Here is a 19,713-nt window from a genome sequence, read left to right as displayed (position 1 = left end):
TGGCAAACATGAACCATTTATTATTCATTATATAATTCACCTAAATGAAATTTAAAATTACAAAGTAATTTAAGCTCACCAGTACAAAAGATATACAGGTACAGCTTACAAATAATAGTGTTTAGTACAAGAGTTAATTTCATTCTCCATATTGTCTAGATACAGACGATTTCTTAAAAGTCTTTTTCTCACAATATTTACTCTTTATTCTAAGTTTTCCGCCAGCTAGTTTAGAATTTCATATTTTCTTTCTCAGTTCACTCAAAAACATTTCCGCCTCTCAGTTTTATCCTACTTCATTCCTCCAAATCTGTTTTTTAGAAGTTGTTCCTAAAGAATGCTGTACACACGGTTTTATTTGTCCATAAAATGTTATAGGTCTCTCCATAGGGCTGGCAAAGACTTTTAAGCAGGTACTAAAACGAGAGAAGGAGAGAAGACAAAGGAAGTGAGAGGAGAACCAGAAAAAGAGAGGCAGACAAAGGAAAAGAGAGGAGAACCAGAAAAAGAGAGGCAGATAAGGGAAGCGACTGGAGAACCAGAAAAGAGAGGCAGATAAGGGAAGCGACTGGAGAACCAGAAAAAGAGAGGCAGATAAGGAAAGCGACTGGAGAACCAGAAAAAGAGAGGCAGATAAGGGAAGCGACTGGAGAACCAGAAAAAGAGAGGCAGATAAGGGAAGCGACTGGAGAACTAGAAAAAGAGAGGCAGATAAGGGAAGCGACTGGAGAACCAGAAAAAGAGAGGCAGACAAAGGAAGCGACTGTAGAACCAGAGAAAGAGAACATATAACAATGGCCGGGCCTCTCTAAGGAAGAAACATTGTTACTGGCAAACGACAATGACAAAATGAAGAAAGACGTTCCACTGATCATATGTGGTGCCCCAACAGTCTACCCAACAGTCTAATGGACAGGTGAAGGTGATTTACTTTCATCCTTCTTGTACAAACATGTTCAACATTTAGTGTCAACTCATATGAACTCTGACTTTTCCCGTGACAGCTTTTCGACATATTGGACATTTGTCTAGGGCCGAAGCACACTCAGTGCAGCAGACCAGATGACCGCACGATGTGAAGACAATCTCCATTTTCTCGTCCAAGCAGATCTTGCACAGCGACTGTTCTCTTAATTCCTGGTTCTCTTTTCTTATTGTCTCGGAGTTGTCTGCAAACGAACTTTTAATGTTAGTATCAAATTTTTAACAATTTAGTTTAAGCAATTCTATAATGAAAAATGCATACATAAATAGTATGAATTAATCAATGAATAAATTATGATCATTTCCTTAATTATGTAAAATTAATTAACACAACAGTAATATATTTTATTAATTACCTATTGATGAAGTTAATGTTCTAGTGTCAGCTTCGTGTATGACTTGACCTAGTTCTGTGAGACTTTTGAGAAGAGACTCTGAAGTTACTGTAATATCTGGGAATAATATAAACTTTAGATCAATTACAAGGAGTTACAAAAGGAAAAGATGGTCTCTAGAAACGTAAAATAAACTAGAGATCAATTACTAAAATGGTGGAAAACAACTGTAATGAATAATCCGTTATCAAATATGAATAGTGTGGCAGAGCATCCGTTTCTGTTGTTGACATATAAAGACGACAAGAGGCAAGCAAAAAAAAAAAGGCATGAGAACGTCGTTAACCGCAACATAAATGCTACTACAAAGGAAAAATACATGCAATAAATATAAAATACTTAAAAAAAACAACAACAATCATTTTACGAAGAAAGGAAGAAAGAGATATCTGGATGATATTTACCGTTGTCGCTATTTATAAACATTCATTGAAAAAAAAAGGAAGGGTGACGTCTAGAATTCGAATTCTGCAAGTGAACGTCATAGGGGATTGAATCTATTGTTTTGTTTCAAACTTACTATCCTATAAAGGGGACTAGTTCAGCTTATACTATCAGTTTAGCCCAGTAAAATGTTTTCCCTTGTTCGAGATGCCAATCAAAATAACTACAATTGTTAATGAACTTATTGTTGTTTTTTTATTACTTCTTTAAACAAGGAGGTAAAAGAAATATTGTTCAAAGTTTGAGCTTGATTCGAGTATGGGGGGTCGAAGAAATAACATGTACAAACTTTTTACCAGACAAAGTGAGCTGATTTAAGCTTTGTACTGTTACGTATTTCTGAATCTTCTGGCTAGATGTATTAGTTGGCACACAAATAAAAACACAGCAAAGAACTTGACGACTAAACTTTCAGTTTCATATAACTTTAATGACTATTAACTCTAACAATTCGTTACTGTAACATGTAGCGTAGAAGACTGTACAATATCTGTCAGTTTACAGTTAGCTATACTTCGTTGCAATTCATCTCTTCACTTCGTTGCAATTCATCTCTTCTCAATTTGCATCGAGCCGTATTCCACAGAACAGACCAACGACACACTTCCCAGTGTCGCTCCAGGTCTCCCAAAGCTGAACCAAGTTGTACTCAAGTCTACCGAATCAGAGCCGTACACGTCTTACATCGACTGTATCGACTGTAACGGCTCAAGTCCACTGTAGTTCGCTGTATAGACTTTAACGACAGTAGTCCACTCCAGTTAACTCTACCCTAGTTAACTTGCATCGAGTCGTACACATTTCACTTCCACTAGAGCCGCACACGTCTTACATTGTCTGTATCGACTGTCACGACTCACTCACGACTCATTCACGACTGACTTTCACATTAACTCTCTGGCTTATATAGAGTCCCTAATAGCTTGTCCATTGTTGCAAAAACACTTCTAGTATCCTCTGGAACAACACGGGAGGAAACATCACATCCTGTCGTTGTTTATACATGTCGATTCCAGAGAACACCTGCTGCAGTGTCATCTCGCCGAGGTCACACGTTCATTTGTAACACTGCCCCCCTTCGTAGATCAGTTCGTCCTCTGGAATAACACGTGAGGGCACGTCACATCCTGTCTTTGTTTATACGCATAGATTCCAGAGAACACTGGCTGCTGTGTCATCTCGCTGGGGTCACACATTGACCTCTACTTGTCACTGTTCATTTGTAACAGTACAAATAATAATAATGAAAAATCTTCAACAAGGTTCAAATTCTAATCCTGTAGTTAGAAATATTTATTTATTTACCAATCATGAAAATTATATTTTTATGTCCAGAAATGGTTGATCTATCTAAATTTGGTTGAAACTAAAAATCGAAATGTTTAGGCTATTTACCCTATTTCGTATCACACTTTAAAAAAAAAGGGATTACTTTTATTTTATAGACACAACTATATTAAAATCTTGCATAATTTAAAAAGAACTTACTTTTTTCATACAATTCTTTGGCCACATCTAAAACCATTTCTTTATTGAAGCCTTGTTCAACAATCGAAAGTACGGACGGATCACTCTTGAACATGACATCTTGGTGTGTATAAAAAACATTTATTCTTATAGCAATACTTATCTAGGTAAAGAAGAATTGATATAGTCAGGGCTTTTTTTTGTGATGGTACGTACCGGTACGCGTATCGGTACCTTTTTCAGTGTGGGGGGAAATATTACTTTTCTTGTATTTTAACGTTTATTTTTAATCTATTATTAGTTAAATGATAGGCAATCCATCACTGAGTACCGGCACCTAATCAATGAGTACCGGCACCTATTGTTTTTACAAAAAAAAAAGAAAAAGCACTGAGTATATTAGTATCTTCTCTGAAATATTTCCAACTAGATCGATTGGAGACAGAATGTACTTCAATATAAACATTATTTTCAAACTATGTTTTTGAAAATTCTTTTTAGTTAACTTATTAAAATAAAATTTAATTAAACTTTGAGAATGCAGATACAAAAGATAAATACTAGAGAATGCAAATTATATGGAGATAAATTGTAATCGTTAATTATTAATAAAGTGATTACCTCTGTGAAAGATCAGATTCGATTCACCTATATCATTCATTACATCCGCCAGTGTAATCTAAGAAAACAAATAAACTGTTATTGAAGGTCAAGTGTTTTGAAAATAAATAAAAATAGTTCCAATAACTTTTATTTATTCTACAGCTTCTTATTGAACTTTTAAAACACACTGTCTGAATCGTTGAATGCACCAAATGAGTTTACTGAAATTACTTTCTCTTTGGTTTGGTTTAATCTTTGTACACAGCTTATAAAAGTATCTCCAGCTTTCTGTCTCATGTAGCCACACTTTGGGAAGCATCGAGCGTGTTCCACCCAGACGTCATCTTCAAGTTCCCAATTCCGTAGACCACCTCCGCAATAAAAACATCGACAGCAATCTCCATAGCCTGCAAGATGATATCAAAAGTACTGGAGAACAGACAATTAGCTTACTCAATAACATTTTTATTTTCTAAGCTAATACAGCTGACATAGTTTTCTCTCTATGTTCAGGTATTCTTGAGTGTTATTTACTTGAACACTTTTAGAGTATTTATATAACTGACTGCCCATACGTGAAAAGTAGATTTGTTTTCCTAATCTAAGCTTAAAGACAACTAAAACAGTCATGTAGACTTATTTCAAGTTTTTATTAATGAGACCTACAAGTTATGAAAGTCGTCTAATTAGATGTTTAATTTATATTCTGAATTGAACATTTTGTTTGTTCATATTAACGTATCCATCATGGGCGTAGCCAGGGGGGTGGGGGGGTTCCTTGAGGTTCAACCCCCCCCCCAAGAAATGAAATCCCCCCTGGGGGGGGGAACGGAATTAAGTGACTGATTTTTGCTTTCATTTTGTTTATGTTAGGTGAGATTTTAATACTAAATCATCACTTACCACAGCACATCCGACGCAGTTTTGAGTTAAAATCCCTCTACCAGGGGGTTTTGAGTTTAAAACCCAAGGGGGTTTTGAGTTTAAAACCACCTACCAGGGGGTTTTGAGATTTTAAAAAAACCCTATCAGGGGGTTTTGAGATACAAATCCCTCTACCAGGGGGCTTTGAGTTTAAAACCCCATACAAGGGGGTTTGAATTTTAAACCCCCTACCAGAGGTTTTTGCAGTTAAATCCCCCTCTTCTATAAAACAAAACAAAAAAAAAATGCAAATAACAATCCCCTAATTCCAACAGCAGAGTTGAGGAAGATTTTGATTTAAAAACCCCCTCCAAAATTTACGATAAACCCCATCTTCAATATAAAAAAAGCAAATTACACACTCAAAATTCTATGAGCGTAGCCAAAGGGTTTTGAGTTTAACCCCCCCCCCTCTATTAGGGGTTTGAAGCTAAAAAGTACCTATTCAATATATAAAAAAAAACAAATTACACACTATAAAATCTATGAGCGTAGCCAAAGGGGTTTTGAGTTTAAATTTCCCTCCTCCAGATGGCTTTTTCTTTAAAGTTTAAAACCCCTCCAGATGGTTTTGAGTTAAAAATTCTCCTACAGAGCGTTTAGAGTTGAAAACCTCTCTCTTCAATGTTATTTTAAAGCAAACTACAGTCACCAAATTCTATGATCGTAGCTAAATGGGGTTTAGAATTAAAAACAAAACAAAAAAACTCCAGAGATTTCTTAGTTTAAAACCCCTCAACAGATGATTTGACGAAAAAACTTTCCTTTTCGATATAAAATCTAAAGCGAAATACAGGCATGTAATTCCAAGAGCGTAGTCAAGAAAGGTTACAAATTTCTACTAGTGGCTTGGGCTCCATTAATAAAGTGTGAGTAGTCTTCTGCCGAAATTGAAAATCATTAAATGTGTCTCAACAAAGATGGCTAAGACAGATTTTAGGAGTCAGTCATAGAGATCGGGTCTAAATCAAAGAAATCATATGCCGAACTGTGAGTCGAATCCTTAGTAAGGTTGTGACAGAGGTTTTGCGGGACATGTTCTCACACAAAATGAATTACGCAAAATAAGAGTTGCGGAAACAGCTTGCCGGAAAATGCGCCGAACGGCGAGAGAGGGTCTAAGTCAGTAAGAATAGGACATTAGATTTTTGAAATAAAACTTTTTAATAGCAAGATAATGCACTGTAGATACCTCAGAATATGCATTTTGTTGGCTTTCTATACCAGAAATAGTGCTCGGCGGCGGGCCTCGCCCCGCGCTGGGGGAGCGCTGCGAACTCACCCAGACCCCCTTGCTAGCAAGGGCGGAGAGTCTACAATGAACAATAAACGTCTTCCGAAAGGGTCAGAATGTAATAAAGATTAATTATGTACACACACACACACACACACACACAGACATATATATATATATATATATATATATATATATATATATATATATATATATATATATATATATATAATGTTTTTCAGTCCCCTCCCAAAACCCTCCCCGAAAAAAAAAATCCTGGCTACGCCCATGGTATCCATCCAGTAGTAACTTTTCTTTTTGCTTAAGAAAGTAAACATATTGCTATTTGGTGTTATAGGGTGTTTTTTTTTTAAATGCAAATTTTTCAATATTATTTTTTTACAATTCTGTTTTATCGTTATCTTTATTTTAATAGATTTTTTTTTATAATCAAAAGTATAATTCGCCCTTAGTGGTTATGGAAACGGGTTATCGGTCATTTTGTCACCGTTTATTTCATCCCCACTTATTTCATCCTAGTCATTTCATTCCTGGTCATTTCGCCCTAGTCATTTCATTCCCTGGTCATTTCATCCTCTAATCCACCAAATAATATTAGCAAAATGTATGAAATTGTCAATATTTCATATATATATATTTCATTGACATTCAAAAAAGGGAGACGCATTAAATAAGAATAGAACAAGATTACAAGATTATCACACAAACTCAGAGGCGGCCCAGTCGGATCAATGTCGGATCCGCCTATTCGGAAGGAATATTCAAGACGTGATTTTATTTTTATATTTTATTTTGATTGTCAAAAGTAATAATGTTTCAAAGGGATGGCTGCGAGCAGGGTATGAACCCGGGACCGTCGAGATAATCAGTCTATCATGCCAACCGCATGACCAGGCATCGCTGTTAACTCAATGACAAACTGGTTACAAACTAGTAGCCTATTATTGATAAAGAGATATGTTACACATTACGGCATGACATTTACAGGATATGTACACTATGTCAGACGAGCGATTTTAGATAATTTTTCAGCATTGATTTGTAATTGAAAAAAAATAAACTAAAAGATAAAATGTGCTTGACTGACCAGCGTAGTAGAATCCGGCATCACACAAAACATGCGGCCTGAGATGGTGCTCTTTGGGCCACTTGTCAAATCTACTAAATCTAGCAGACCAGGAAGCTAGTTCCTTCGTTTTGGGTTTGTCCATGATGACACCTAGGTAGGAGCTATCTTCTAATTTTTTACGAACTTTAGAAGTCAATTGGACCGTAAAAGAAGTATTCTGATCTTCACTATTTTGTGACTTCATCTTGAACGGTGCTTTCTTCGTGCTACCTTTCCAAACAGTAAATAGATATTTAATGAGACATTCGGATATTTGAAAAATAAATACATTGGTGAGGAGTCTCACGATGAAAGAAAAATTTTGAGCAAAGAAAGAATATAAAAAATCTAGAAGTGAAAAACAAAGTAATATACCAATTTGTAGTAGATGTATATTATTGTAATAATAATTATGGCCTGACAGTTACGCTGGGCAGGGCACATATCCCGTATGGGAGACGAAAGTATGACAATGGTTGTCTTTTTGGGATAGCTATGTCACATCATTGTTTGATAGCCAGTGACATGAACATAGTTGGGAAGCACAGGGTACATCTATTTGTTGCGTTGAACTGACTATAAACTGTGTGCCTTTTTTTAAAAAAAAGTTTGGGTCAAGTCAGTCGGACTCAGAGAGGACCAAGAAGGTTAAGGCGAGAACGAGATTCAAGTACAAGTTGTGTAGAGCTGTTATTTTCAGCCATTGACCTCTGCCCATTTGTAAAGTATTTGTTTTCTCTTCATTATATATTACACTCATTAAAGTGTCTCATTATATTAGAGTCCAAGTTGTCTGGTTCTTGACTTAGCCACATTGTTTTGTCAAGGGCTTAGAGAGAATCGTAACATTATTATTATATTATTGTAATATCCAAAACTGTATATAAAGGTCAATAATTATATACCTACTTTCTTCAGTGGAAATATTGTCATGGTAAGAAGCTGAAGTCTGTTTCTTGTCATACAACGTATCCCACAATTCGCTTAGAACTTTTGAAAAGATAAATAAGATTTATAATTTATGCAAAATTTCATTTTATAGTAATGATTATTTAATGAATACAATTTGTTTTCTTTTTTTAAATTCATCGCGTTATCTCTCAATGGTGATAAAACAAAATCGTTTCTATAGACAAAAGCAGTTTAGTTATTGTAGGCTCATCCTAGGTCCTAGGTCAGCTCTATGCACACATAACTCTCACAAAAGTGTTATTGTGCCCACACACAGAGAAAATGGTAACGTCCATTTCAAATAAGACATCTTGTTATGGAGTATAAGACATATTGTTATGGAGTATGAGACATATTGTTATGGACTGTGTGTGTGTATTTCCTAGGTGATATAGAAGGGAGAACTTATTGTTAGTTGCAGAGACAGCATCAATTTAATTTTAGTTTTGTAGTATGATGCAAGATAAGCAGGGCTGTCGTAAGCTGTGTCAAGTAGGCAAGGCGACAAGAAGGACATGTTTTTATTGTTAGATTTGTTTAAAAATAAGTTTATTTGCTCTCTAGTTGAATGTGTATTTATTGTAATACAAGTTCTATTAAGTTTTCTTTGCAAAGAACTTATTCAACTTATTTCATGTTTTATAAAGCAGTTTAGTTGTCTGCCAGCAGTTTACTGTTATAATCAAACACCTTCAAAAACGGATACAAATCTTTGAATGTTACATAATTCCTATTACGGCTCCATTAATTCTCACAATAACTGATATTCTTTCTCACCGCTTTTATGTATCACTTTCATATAGATTTTTATATAGCTCTCCTTCCATTAGAGTTACTGTAAACATTTGTCAAAAAGTCAGTTTGTCACAATTGTGACATCTCCACAGTTAAAATTATTTGTTAGAACTAAAGTTGGAAAGAAGTAGACTGTAACAAAACATGAGTGACAAAATGATTTCTGACAAGGATTAGAATGTAAATACCAAGAAATATCTAACAACTGAGGTCTGTAGAGAACTAGATAACTACTTCTATGTAGCATTCCTTCTATGTATAAGTATTATTATTTAAACCACTATAACTGTAGTCTTCATTCCGATCTGTAAAATATTCTTCTATTAATCAATTTAATTGATACCCTAGTCGGATATATGTTATATACTTTCCAAAATGGATTGCTTACATTTATGTATATTTTAAGCAGCACTTTAGATTTTCTTATCGGAACTAAAATTATAACAATGTTTTTTCTGACTTGGGTAGAGTATATAACAACAATAGTGAAGGCGAAGATATTTTTTGTCGATAAATATGAATGCAGTATTTAGTTTATTATATCGGTTGTTTGTATAGCGTAGTTTTAATGCCTACCTGGGAAATGTTCACAATAATCTTGGCTCAGATTTTGAAGAACCATGTTCAGATCAATCTATAGCAATAATAATATTAATTATTGAAAGTACTTAGAGATTTTGAAAAGTATGCCTACAGACACAGACATTAATATAAATATCCATTTTGTAACCCTTTTTAACGGTACCCCATCAAAATAGCGCCGACAAAATAGCGCGAACAAAATAGCGCAGAAAAAAATATATTTTAGTCATTTTGAAAAAATACTTTAGATATCGTAAAATATGAATAGAGCCAATATTTTTTTGTTTTAATGTTATAATTTTTCCGTCATTTAGATATCTTAAAACATAAATAAGCAAAAATCATAATAAGGTAAACTGAATAATTTCAAAATATAGCATTTATTTACATTATAAAAGTGTAGTTCGAAAACACGCAAAGATACTTGTCAAATTTACACACACACACAAACTTTCACAAAGTTAAATTATAGGAAATGTCACGTAGAAATTCCATCACTGGCTTGTTTCCATACGTTGGCATTATATTTTCAAGTCGTCTGTTAAGTTGGAGGTACTTTGTCTTGCTTGCAGCTTTACTTCGTTCTCCAGCATTATTCCTCAGAATCTTGTTTTCTGTGTTCTCCTGTTCTCTGAGGAAGTGAGAGATTACTTTGAACACATTAAGGTGATGACCGTCAATAGACAGCTGCAATGCATGGTGCAATCCCTACACTGAATTGTTTGTTCGTGGTAGATTGTCCTTGGAGTCACTCTGCGGTTTCGTCTCTGGTGACCAATATAGTTGTCCTCCCAATAGTCGTACAAGATGGAATAGACAACCGGCATGTCTGGTCGCAGGGAACACTGTGTGCTTAATGCATTTTGACTTGTCTTCTCAAAATCTAACATCACACTCAGTTTCCAGCAGTTTCTTGAAGAGTCGAACATAGGACATTAAATTACTAATAATCGGTACTTTTATACACACCATATCTAAGTCCGCGCTATTTTGTCTTGCGCTATTTTGTCTGGAAATGTTGCGCTATTTTGTCGGCGCTATTATGTCGGCGCTGTTTTGTCCGCGCTATTTTGTCGGCGCTATTTTGTCCGCGCTATTTTGACGTGTCACCCTTTTGAACACATTTCTACTATTAGATAGCATTATTTTAAAAGATGATGGAAACGTTCTTGCTTATACAATTTGTTTGGATCAGTCACGTGATTACATTTGTAATAGATCTAGTTACAACAATAACTAGTCTCTGCGATTAGAAATATTTTTACCAGTTGTTTTGGTTTGGTGCTATTTCATGCTTTTAGCTTTCTCACTACGCTATGATCTTATGACTTATCTCGACCAGTTGATCAAATGGGGGGAGGTGGATGAGGAAAAAAAGGGATATCTATGTGAATTTTTCCGGAGTCGTTTATGAAACCATTTATAACTAATGGAGGGGATCAACCTTTGTTCGAACTTGTGGCTCTAGCTTCATCAAGCCGACATACTAACCACTCTGTTAGTGAGGTAAACATGAATAATAGAAGATTGAATAGTTATCTATTGTTTGTTTCAAACTTACTTTAAAATGGCAACTTAGAAAGAGGAATAATTCAGCTTATAACATCACTTCCTTCAAGTACAATTTATTTCCCTTGTTAGAGATACCAATAATTACCAATAGTTAATTAATTAATCGGTTATTTTTAAAGTTGATTCTTGTGTTGTCAAGTAAAAGAAACAATTGTGCGAAAAATCAGTTTGATCCAAGGATGGGTGTTACAAAAATCAGGTGTACAATCTATCTTTCTATCAGACAGAGTGTAAAAACATCTAGCAAACTGACCACACAGTAAAAAATGAAGTTAGGCCGTTTTAATGTTTTTTTTAGAATTATTGAATCATTAAAAAACTACATTTGGCATAAATCTGACTGATGTGAATGAATCACCTGCATTCACTTTTTTAAACAATGAATAAAATGGTTCCTCTTGAGTTTGTGATGCTGATTTTCTAAGTAATGATTAATTCTACATTATTATTTTTCTCATTTCCAGGAAACATAATTTTCTTGTGCATTGATTACTTTTCACAGCTTATCTAGGGAAGAACCACAAAATTACTGTTACATATCTTCTTTTTTCTATATAAATCAAAATTAATTAATTACCAATAATTGATTAACTAATTTATTATTATTGTATTGAATCATGTCTTGTAACCGACTTTTAATAATTGTTCGTAATTTTGACTTGATCCGATAATCGTGCGAAAGTTCAATTTGATCAGAGAATGGGAAGTGGAAGAAATAACTGTACATAACGTGATAAGAGAAAGAACTCCGCATCTCTCTTTTTCGAAACCAAACAACATAATGAATTACCAATAGTTAATAAATAATTAGTTATTTTTGCTATGTTTTGTTTGGTACAACAAATACTTGTTTAAAGTTTAAACATGATCCGAGAATGGATGTGGGAGAAAGAATGCTTACAAAAATTGTTCTGGACAGAGTTGATATGAGCTTTGTAACTATGTAGGTAACTCGGTAAAGGTACCCCATTCAGACCTAGTGATCCTAGGGGCATATGATGTAAAAGTTCTTTGTTTCTGCAACTCAGAGTTAACCAGTGTTTCACGTTGCCAGTACAATCACCGACCGTCTCTACTAGGCCAACTCTAAGAAACCCATTAGAGTTCGGTGGACTCGGGCCACATTCTCAAAATCCAAAACCCCGGTTTTCCAAATCTGTCATCGCATCTCTTAAAAGCATGTGATTGACTAAAACGTGTATTAGTGTTATATGATGTCAATGTAACACAGGTACAAACAGTATGTAATAGTCAAATCTTACTTGGTCATATTTGCTATTCAGATCCGAAACCATATCGATAAATGGTTGTCCTACTGTGTCGATCACATATTTACACTTGGGGAACCACCTGGCATGCTCTATCCAAATGTTATCTTCAACTTTCCAATTTCTTAAACCGCCTCCACAGAAAAAACACCGAACACAATCACCATAACCTGCAAATGTCATCTCATTACTTTTGGATTGTAACATAATGTTAATCTAAAGAAACATTAGTGGAATTTCTTTTCTTAGATAGAATAAATTACATTTTTTCAATTTTTAATTTGATACTATATGTAATTTTTAAAAGAAAGAAAACTGTATAATAAAAATATAATACAAAAATGGGTTCGTTGTAAGCGATCATGTTATCATCTGGACACGCTATATCCATACATCAGTGGCGCTACAGCCTATGGAGGGCTCTGGCCTGATTCAACACATTCAGATCTCTCCTGGGCTTTTCGGCTCCAAGCCCTAAGCCCAAGTTGTTGTAGATCTGTTTAATAAACTTAACAATTGTTAAATATGCAATCTAATAAAAAAGACTTTTAGCAGGTTATTGAATCTAGTTCTAAATACGATCATTTGGATCAAAAACCGCAGTGTGAGACAGAAATTCTAATATTACAATAATTGTTTACATGTTTACTTTCAAACTTTAAAATACTTTTTTTTTCGAAACCTATCTTCTAAGACAAAGAAATTTAGAGATGTACTTACCAGCATAAAATAAACCACACTTGGCAAGGCTAGTAGGCTCTAAATGATGACTTTCAGGCCATTCAGTAAAACTTTCCAGACGCCTCTCCTCAACTGCATAGTCAACCCTTTTTGCTTTTCGTGACAAAACCTGATTGGTTTCGACTTCAATTATTTCCCTTGGAGGATTTTTAGAGGGTGTCGTTTTAATAAACACAGCTTCATCTTTCTCTAAACTTGATGCATTGAAATGTTTTTCTTTGGGCTTTTGTATTTCTGACGAAATATTCGTGATTCTTGCATGTGCATGCGAAGAGTCGTCAGGATGTCTGCCACTGTCATCGTGGACATCAAGATGTTTAGGTTCACAGATTGTTTGGTCATGGTCACGTTGAGCGTGGATGATTTGTGTCTCAGCATTATGGTTGGATCGATTTTTCTGGGCTTCATCATCGCGACAAGTCCCAATATTTTCATGACCATCAGAGACGAAGCTAAAGCTGGATTGGTCCTCTGGTTGTACTGTTTTGTTGTTACAACCTATCTTCGTTACCATTGGACAACGTGGTGACATGCACGCGTGAACTTCATGGATATCATCAGCAGACGTCCAGTCGCTCTTGACCAGCTCGCAGTAGACACAGCGGGTAGTGTTTCGAGTTCCAGTAAAGACAAAGCCATCCTCAGCAAGCAGTATTGGAGACACCTGAATGAAAGATGCTCTGGGAAAGAGAGCAAAGGTTCGAAGTCTTTGTATTTCTTCCATGTACTCTATATGAGCAGGACAGCCCATCGTCCAAATGTAATACTTGCACTCTTTGTGCACCTTTATTGCTTGATTAGTTTATAACTTTAAAACGACTTCTGTAATAACCAACACAAATATGTATTTAACTTTTAATTACAACTTCTTAATTTTTAAATAGTTAAATTTGCGATAAAAAGTGAATAGCAAGAGTACGTGAAAGTGACAATCATTTGGGGAGCCCCTCTAGTGGGGACCCAGGGGATTCTCAAATTTTGAACCCTCTGACCCCACCCTTGATATGCCACTAATTGTATTTGCAATAAAGAATTTATTTACACACATAATAATAATGTAAATTTATTATTACATTTTTTGTTTTACTTGTTCGTGTGTTGATTGTTCCTGTAGATAGGACGTAGACTACGCTCTGCTTAACAGCAGGGGATGGAAAGGGTAAGGTTTGAACTCTGGACCATCATGATGGCACACACGACCAGTCAAACTTTCTGTTTATTTCTTTTTTAATCCTCATTTTGTTATGACATACTTTTTTTTTTCAATTTTTGTTTCTTTATGAACGTACACAATCAAACCAATGAAAAACAAAATTGTCACTTCAACACCTTAAATATCGATTAAAAATTAAATTACATTACATAAACATGTAAATTAAAAAAAAAATGCTTTAAAAAAACAAGGCGTATATTAAGTAATAAGTATAGATGAATTAATTAGTCTAGATAGATCATTTAATTAAATTTGTAATAGATCTAGACTAACAATAAAAAAAAAGCATTTATAAAAATATAGAAAAAGAGGAAATGACCTCAATTTAAACTATTTCAAACTCATGGAAGAAAGCTTTGTCAGGCTTCTCAAGCCAACGCGGGGACAACTCTGCTAGTGAAGCTTCTGGTTGTATAGTTATAATGCCAGGATTTTTTTTCGGGATGGTTTGGTTTAAGGGGGGATTCCCACACCTCGTTGTTTTTTGTTGTTTTTTTTTTGTTGGGGGGGGGGGCGGGTTTTTTCCCCTCGCTATACATATATTAGTGTGTGTATGTGTCTACATAATTAATCTTTTTTACATTCTGACTTTTCATTCTTTCGAAAGTTTATTGTACCATAGAATAGGTTCTTCCTGGAGTAAGTAGAAAAAAAAAAACTTTAGACACCCCGCCTCGCCGCAAGACGCTATTTCTGGTATTTAAAACAAAAAAAGCATATTTTGAGGTATCTACTGTAATTTTCTACTATTAAAACTTTTTTGTTAAATACCTAATCTGCTGTTCTTACTTACTTAGGACTTAGATGAGTGGCGCCAATTCTCCCTGTTTCCGCTTTCCTCGTAATGGCCTCCATGTCATCGCAACTCTTGATAAGCGTAATTCCTTTTGTCATACGACGCTCTATCACAACTTCACTAAGTGGTCGATTCCCAGTTCGGCATAGGATTTCATCCGGAGTTGTTTTAAACTTAAAGCCCTCTGGAGAATAAGGGATTTATACCCCCTTGGTTACGCTTATAAAATTTTGAGTGCGTAATTTGCTTTTTGTTATATTGAAGAGGTGGTTTTTAGCTTCAAACTTCGCTGGAGTGGGGTTTTAAACTCAAAACCCTCTGTATGGGGTTTTAACTTAAAGCCCTTTGGAGGGGGGTTTTATTCACAAAACGCCTCTTGGCTACACTCATAGAATCTGGTGACTGATGTATGCTTTAGTCTTATATTGAAGAGGGATTTGTATTGTAAAGAGCTATGCTCTTGGAATTTTTTTGTTTTTTGTTTTTGTTTATATAAAAGGTGGTTTAATCGCAAAAACCTCCTGGAAGGGGATTTTAAACTCAAAACCCTCCTTGGCTACGTTGGGGCTAGTGATGGTTTAATATTAAAATCTCACCTAAAATTTAAAAAAATTCAAAGCAAAAAATCAGTCGCAAAATTCCTCCGAAATTTCATTTCGGGGGGGAGGGGAGGCGGTTCAACCTCAAGGACCCCCCCCCCCCAAGGCTACGCCCATGATAGTTATATATTGTTTCTACAGTCACGACTATTTCATGTTTGTGTTCACTAAGACTAAGACGACGACCTATAAAGGGGAATAATTCAGCTTATGCCACCAGTGCGGTCAAGTACAAGCTCTTTCCCTTGTTTGAGATATCAAACAAAATATTTAATTACCAAAGTTAATAAACTAATTAGTAAATTTTTAAAATTGATTCTTGTATTCAGGTAAAAGAAATAATTGTGCGAAATTTCAGGCTTGATCGGAGATGGTGTGTGAGAAATAACGTGCACATCTTTTGACCAGACAGACAGACAGACAGAGTGAGTTGATATAAGGTTTGTAAAAATGTCTAGCAATACATCATCACTCAATTCTTTTATGAAACATTAAAAAGCAAATGGCCTTGAGAGTTAGGGGGGTTCTCATTTTTATATGAGAAAATCGAAACAACGATATTTGTTAATTAAAAAATCAATTAAAGAGCATCTACATTTTTATATATCTTACTCTTTATGAATTGAAAGTATTTATCAATTAGCCCTTAATGGAAAAAAATGACCCTTGTAATAAGAAACAGCACTATATAAAAATCTTCCTTGTCTCCCAGACTGTTAAAGAGTATTTTCCAAAACATACACCAACTAGTGTAACAAATAATTTATCCAGTATGACCAAATTAGCTATTACCAAAGAAGGGAAATTTCCGAAACAAATAAATAAAATCAGTTGAAAGTAGAAGCTACTACACATACTTTAAAGGCCAACAATTTCAATGTTATTAGTATTAATAATAACTTTAATAGTATAACTTTATCTTTTAGAAAATTTGCCTAACAATTGGGCATTACACACAACAAAACATTTTAAAAGATTGTAAAAGATATATTTGTTCATACCATTTTTCTCTGCATCATGTGAAATTTAGATCTTAAAAGTTTGATTGTATTAGATACTTGTTTCGTAAGGAAACAGACGAGTTTTTCATTCTGTTTTTGTGGTTGGTGTTTTTGTATCTTGTGTGTGATGTTAAAATATAAAAATCGTGACCTCAGGTGTACTAATTTTGCTCCAATTCTTTTCTAGTCAAATCAAATCTCAAACTAGAAGAGCTCTATGGTTCTAAGTGAACTGGTCTAGCTCTAAGCTCTACATCATATAGCTAGGATGTTAATAAATTTTGTAACATTGTTAATCAATAAAAAAAACAACCAATTAACTATTTGTAATTAATTTTTGTTTGGTATGGAAGAAGGAAAAGAAACTTTACTTGACTGATGTGGTGGTAAATGTTGAATTAGACTCCTTTACACTTTTTATTCACCTCTTTAAAGTTTGAAGCTAACAATAGATAACTAAACCACCTTCTATTTCATAATCTGGCAGACAATTAGTAAAAAAATACCAAAAATAAAAAAGAAATAAAATAAAACAACTTTTTTAAAACAAAGGGTAAATTAAGTGTAGTTGTAACAGTTAGTTTGGATCAGTCATGTAATTAAATTATAATAGATCTAGACTAGCAATAATAAATATATATGATTTGTGATTTTTTACCCATTGTTTTTGTTTAGCGCAATTTCATGCTTTTAGCTTTCTCAATACACTATGATCCCATCACTTGTGTGGATCAGTTGGTAAGGGGTGTGGGGAGAAAGAAGGGGTATCTCTGTGATCGCTTTTAAAAGTTTTTATAGATAAAAATTTGAACGACCTTAATTCGAACTCGTGGGCGAAAGCCTTCTCAGGCTTCTCAAGGCAACACGGTTACTTCTCTGCTAGTGAAGAGCTTATGAACATGGACGATTGTATAGTTATTTATTGTTTCTATAGCCTCGTCCTATTTAATGTTTGTGGTCATTAAGACTCAGACGACGACATCTTACCTTAGGTTTCCCTCGCTGGTCGCTGTTTGAGCTGGAGATCCTAAAGATATGTGGATTTCTGGTCACTTTGACTTGTCCAGCTCCACGCACACTTTTGATTATGAAGTAGACTGCTGGCACAGTTGTATGTCTTTTAAATGTCATACTCATTCTAAAATTTCCTTAAGCTCCAAATTGAAGAATGTTTATTTTAATTTTGACAATCTTAACTTCAAATATAAGATACAAATCACCAACCACAAAAATAGAAAGAATACCTTTCATTGTAATTTTAATACCATTGGCTACCACTGGCAGAAACTGAGACAAAACTAATGAAAATGTAGAATAGAGATGTTTTGATTTAAATTAAACAATTGTTAAAACGAATATTAACACTAGTAATTATGTTCTCGAAAAGCTATGTTTGATTTTTTTTAAAATCTTCAAAGGTTAACTACGAATAGTATGAAGAGCTAGTTTCTAAAGCTGATCTCAGTTATTTATCTTTTAAATAAAAACAAAATCTACTACTGGCAACTAGAAAAACCCAACTATATCTATATACCATTTCTGCTTATATTGCTTACTCATAAAAATCACAGAATTTAATACCGTTTTAAATTTTAGACGTTAAGTGTTAAAAGAAGTAATCTCTAAAAATAGCTCAAACTCCAAAGTTATTGTCTGAGTTGTAAATCCAATGTTATGTCCCTTCGATCTACAGTTGATTTAGTCCAACGGGACAGCCTGCTGCGTATGCTCAATGAATGTACCGAGAGATGTAATCAGAATGTAAAGATTATTTTTTATAACTCTTATATCAACTCACTCTATTTGTCTGGTAAAAAGGTTTGTACTCGTTATTTTACTCACACCCTTTCTCGGATCAAGTTAAAACGTTGCACAAATATTCATTGTCATAGACAAGATATGAATCATTTAGTCAGTGGTAAATAAAAAATATATATACATGTATCAAAGACGAGTAGGTACCCGTGCTAAATTTTCTCGTCTGACCCCACATACGCAAAATACGCACACTAGTTTTAAATTAAATGCCTCTTCCCCCAAAAAACACTTTTCAGACTCTGTATATTCAGTGGAACAGCCAGCATTACAATAAAATCGCATAATTTTAGGTATCCTCCGATATAAAACCCTCATTTCCAACCACCAACTTTAAGCAACACCACTTTCAACAAAACTACCTACACACACACACAGAGGCTTTTATACATATGCTTTTTATTCTTTGTAAAAGCACATTTGATAATGAGACTAATCCAGGGATGATTCCTTACATACACTCTGTTTCTCTGAAAATGTAGATTTAGAGGGGAATAAGATTTACATCTATATCTAAATATTTGTAGAAATAAACATTAAAATAAAGGGAACGAAAGTGACGAAGCAAACTAGTGTGATATGTTTTTCATAAACACAAATGAAATTGAACTTCGTACTTTAGACATTAGCATTAACTCTTTCTCTCCGTAATTATTTTCCAAATGGAATTATTCATATTACCCAATTGTGTTTCACTACTCTGTTATGATTAAATTTCAATAACTTTAGTGTATATAATCATGAAATGTTATATTAAGTATATAATTATAGAACAATGCATGTTCTTTTTATGTAACACACATTAAAGTTTATAAAACCAAAATTTATTTCATTTAATGGGGTCAAATCAACGTTGGCATCGTCAGTTAGGATAGAAAGAGTTAAACAACAAATCTGGTTGAAACTAAGAATTTAAACAATGTTTTTTCTGGTAAATTTTGTAGCTTCAATTTCTATCTTGACAATGTCTTAGTTGTTCTTAGTTATTATGTCATAAAAAAATAGATGTTCTTACTTTGTCGTCGACGTTAATTCGGAGAATTGTTTACAATTAGTAATCAGGGAAATGTCATTAAAATCTAGGCCTAACGAAATATTCTTTTTTGCAAAAAAAAAAAACAACAAACAACAACATGATAATGAACAAACAAATAGATATTTTAACACACAAAAATAATGACTCTAAAAAAGTTATTATTT

At 34.2% G+C, this 19,713-nt stretch overlaps 1 protein-coding gene across 4 annotated transcripts; it reads right to left on the bottom strand.

Moving 5' to 3' along the window:
- LOC106067497 (E3 ubiquitin-protein ligase XIAP-like) lies at positions 1-18,217 on the bottom strand. Of its 4 annotated transcripts, none has more exons than XM_056027083.1 (11): positions 17,686-18,216; positions 13,069-13,911; positions 12,343-12,518; positions 9,503-9,560; positions 8,090-8,170; positions 7,160-7,411; positions 4,125-4,300; positions 3,912-3,969; positions 3,312-3,410; positions 1,341-1,436; positions 1-1,169 (listed from the first exon to the last, which is right to left on the bottom strand). In XM_056027083.1, the coding sequence occupies exons 2-11, from the start codon at positions 13,838-13,840 to the stop codon at positions 970-972; spliced, it is 1,968 nt and encodes a 655-aa protein (XP_055883058.1). In that variant the 5' UTR covers positions 13,841-13,911; positions 17,686-18,216; the 3' UTR covers positions 1-969. The 4 variants fall into 4 exon arrangements, with proteins under 4 accessions (XP_055883058.1, XP_055883059.1, XP_055883060.1 ...); XM_056027084.1 differs by lacking the exon at positions 17,686-18,216 and adding an exon at positions 16,310-16,446; XM_056027085.1 differs by lacking the exon at positions 17,686-18,216 and adding an exon at positions 15,096-15,666.
- Positions 18,218-19,713: the final 1,496 nt, after the last annotated feature.

The sequence above is a fragment of the Biomphalaria glabrata genome, chromosome 4 (genome assembly GCF_947242115.1).
Source record: "Biomphalaria glabrata chromosome 4, xgBioGlab47.1, whole genome shotgun sequence".
In the NCBI taxonomy this organism is placed as follows: Eukaryota; Metazoa; Mollusca; class Gastropoda; family Planorbidae; genus Biomphalaria; species Biomphalaria glabrata.
Note: the sequence above shows the minus strand (reverse complement) of the source record. Positions and strands in the feature narration are given on the sequence as shown.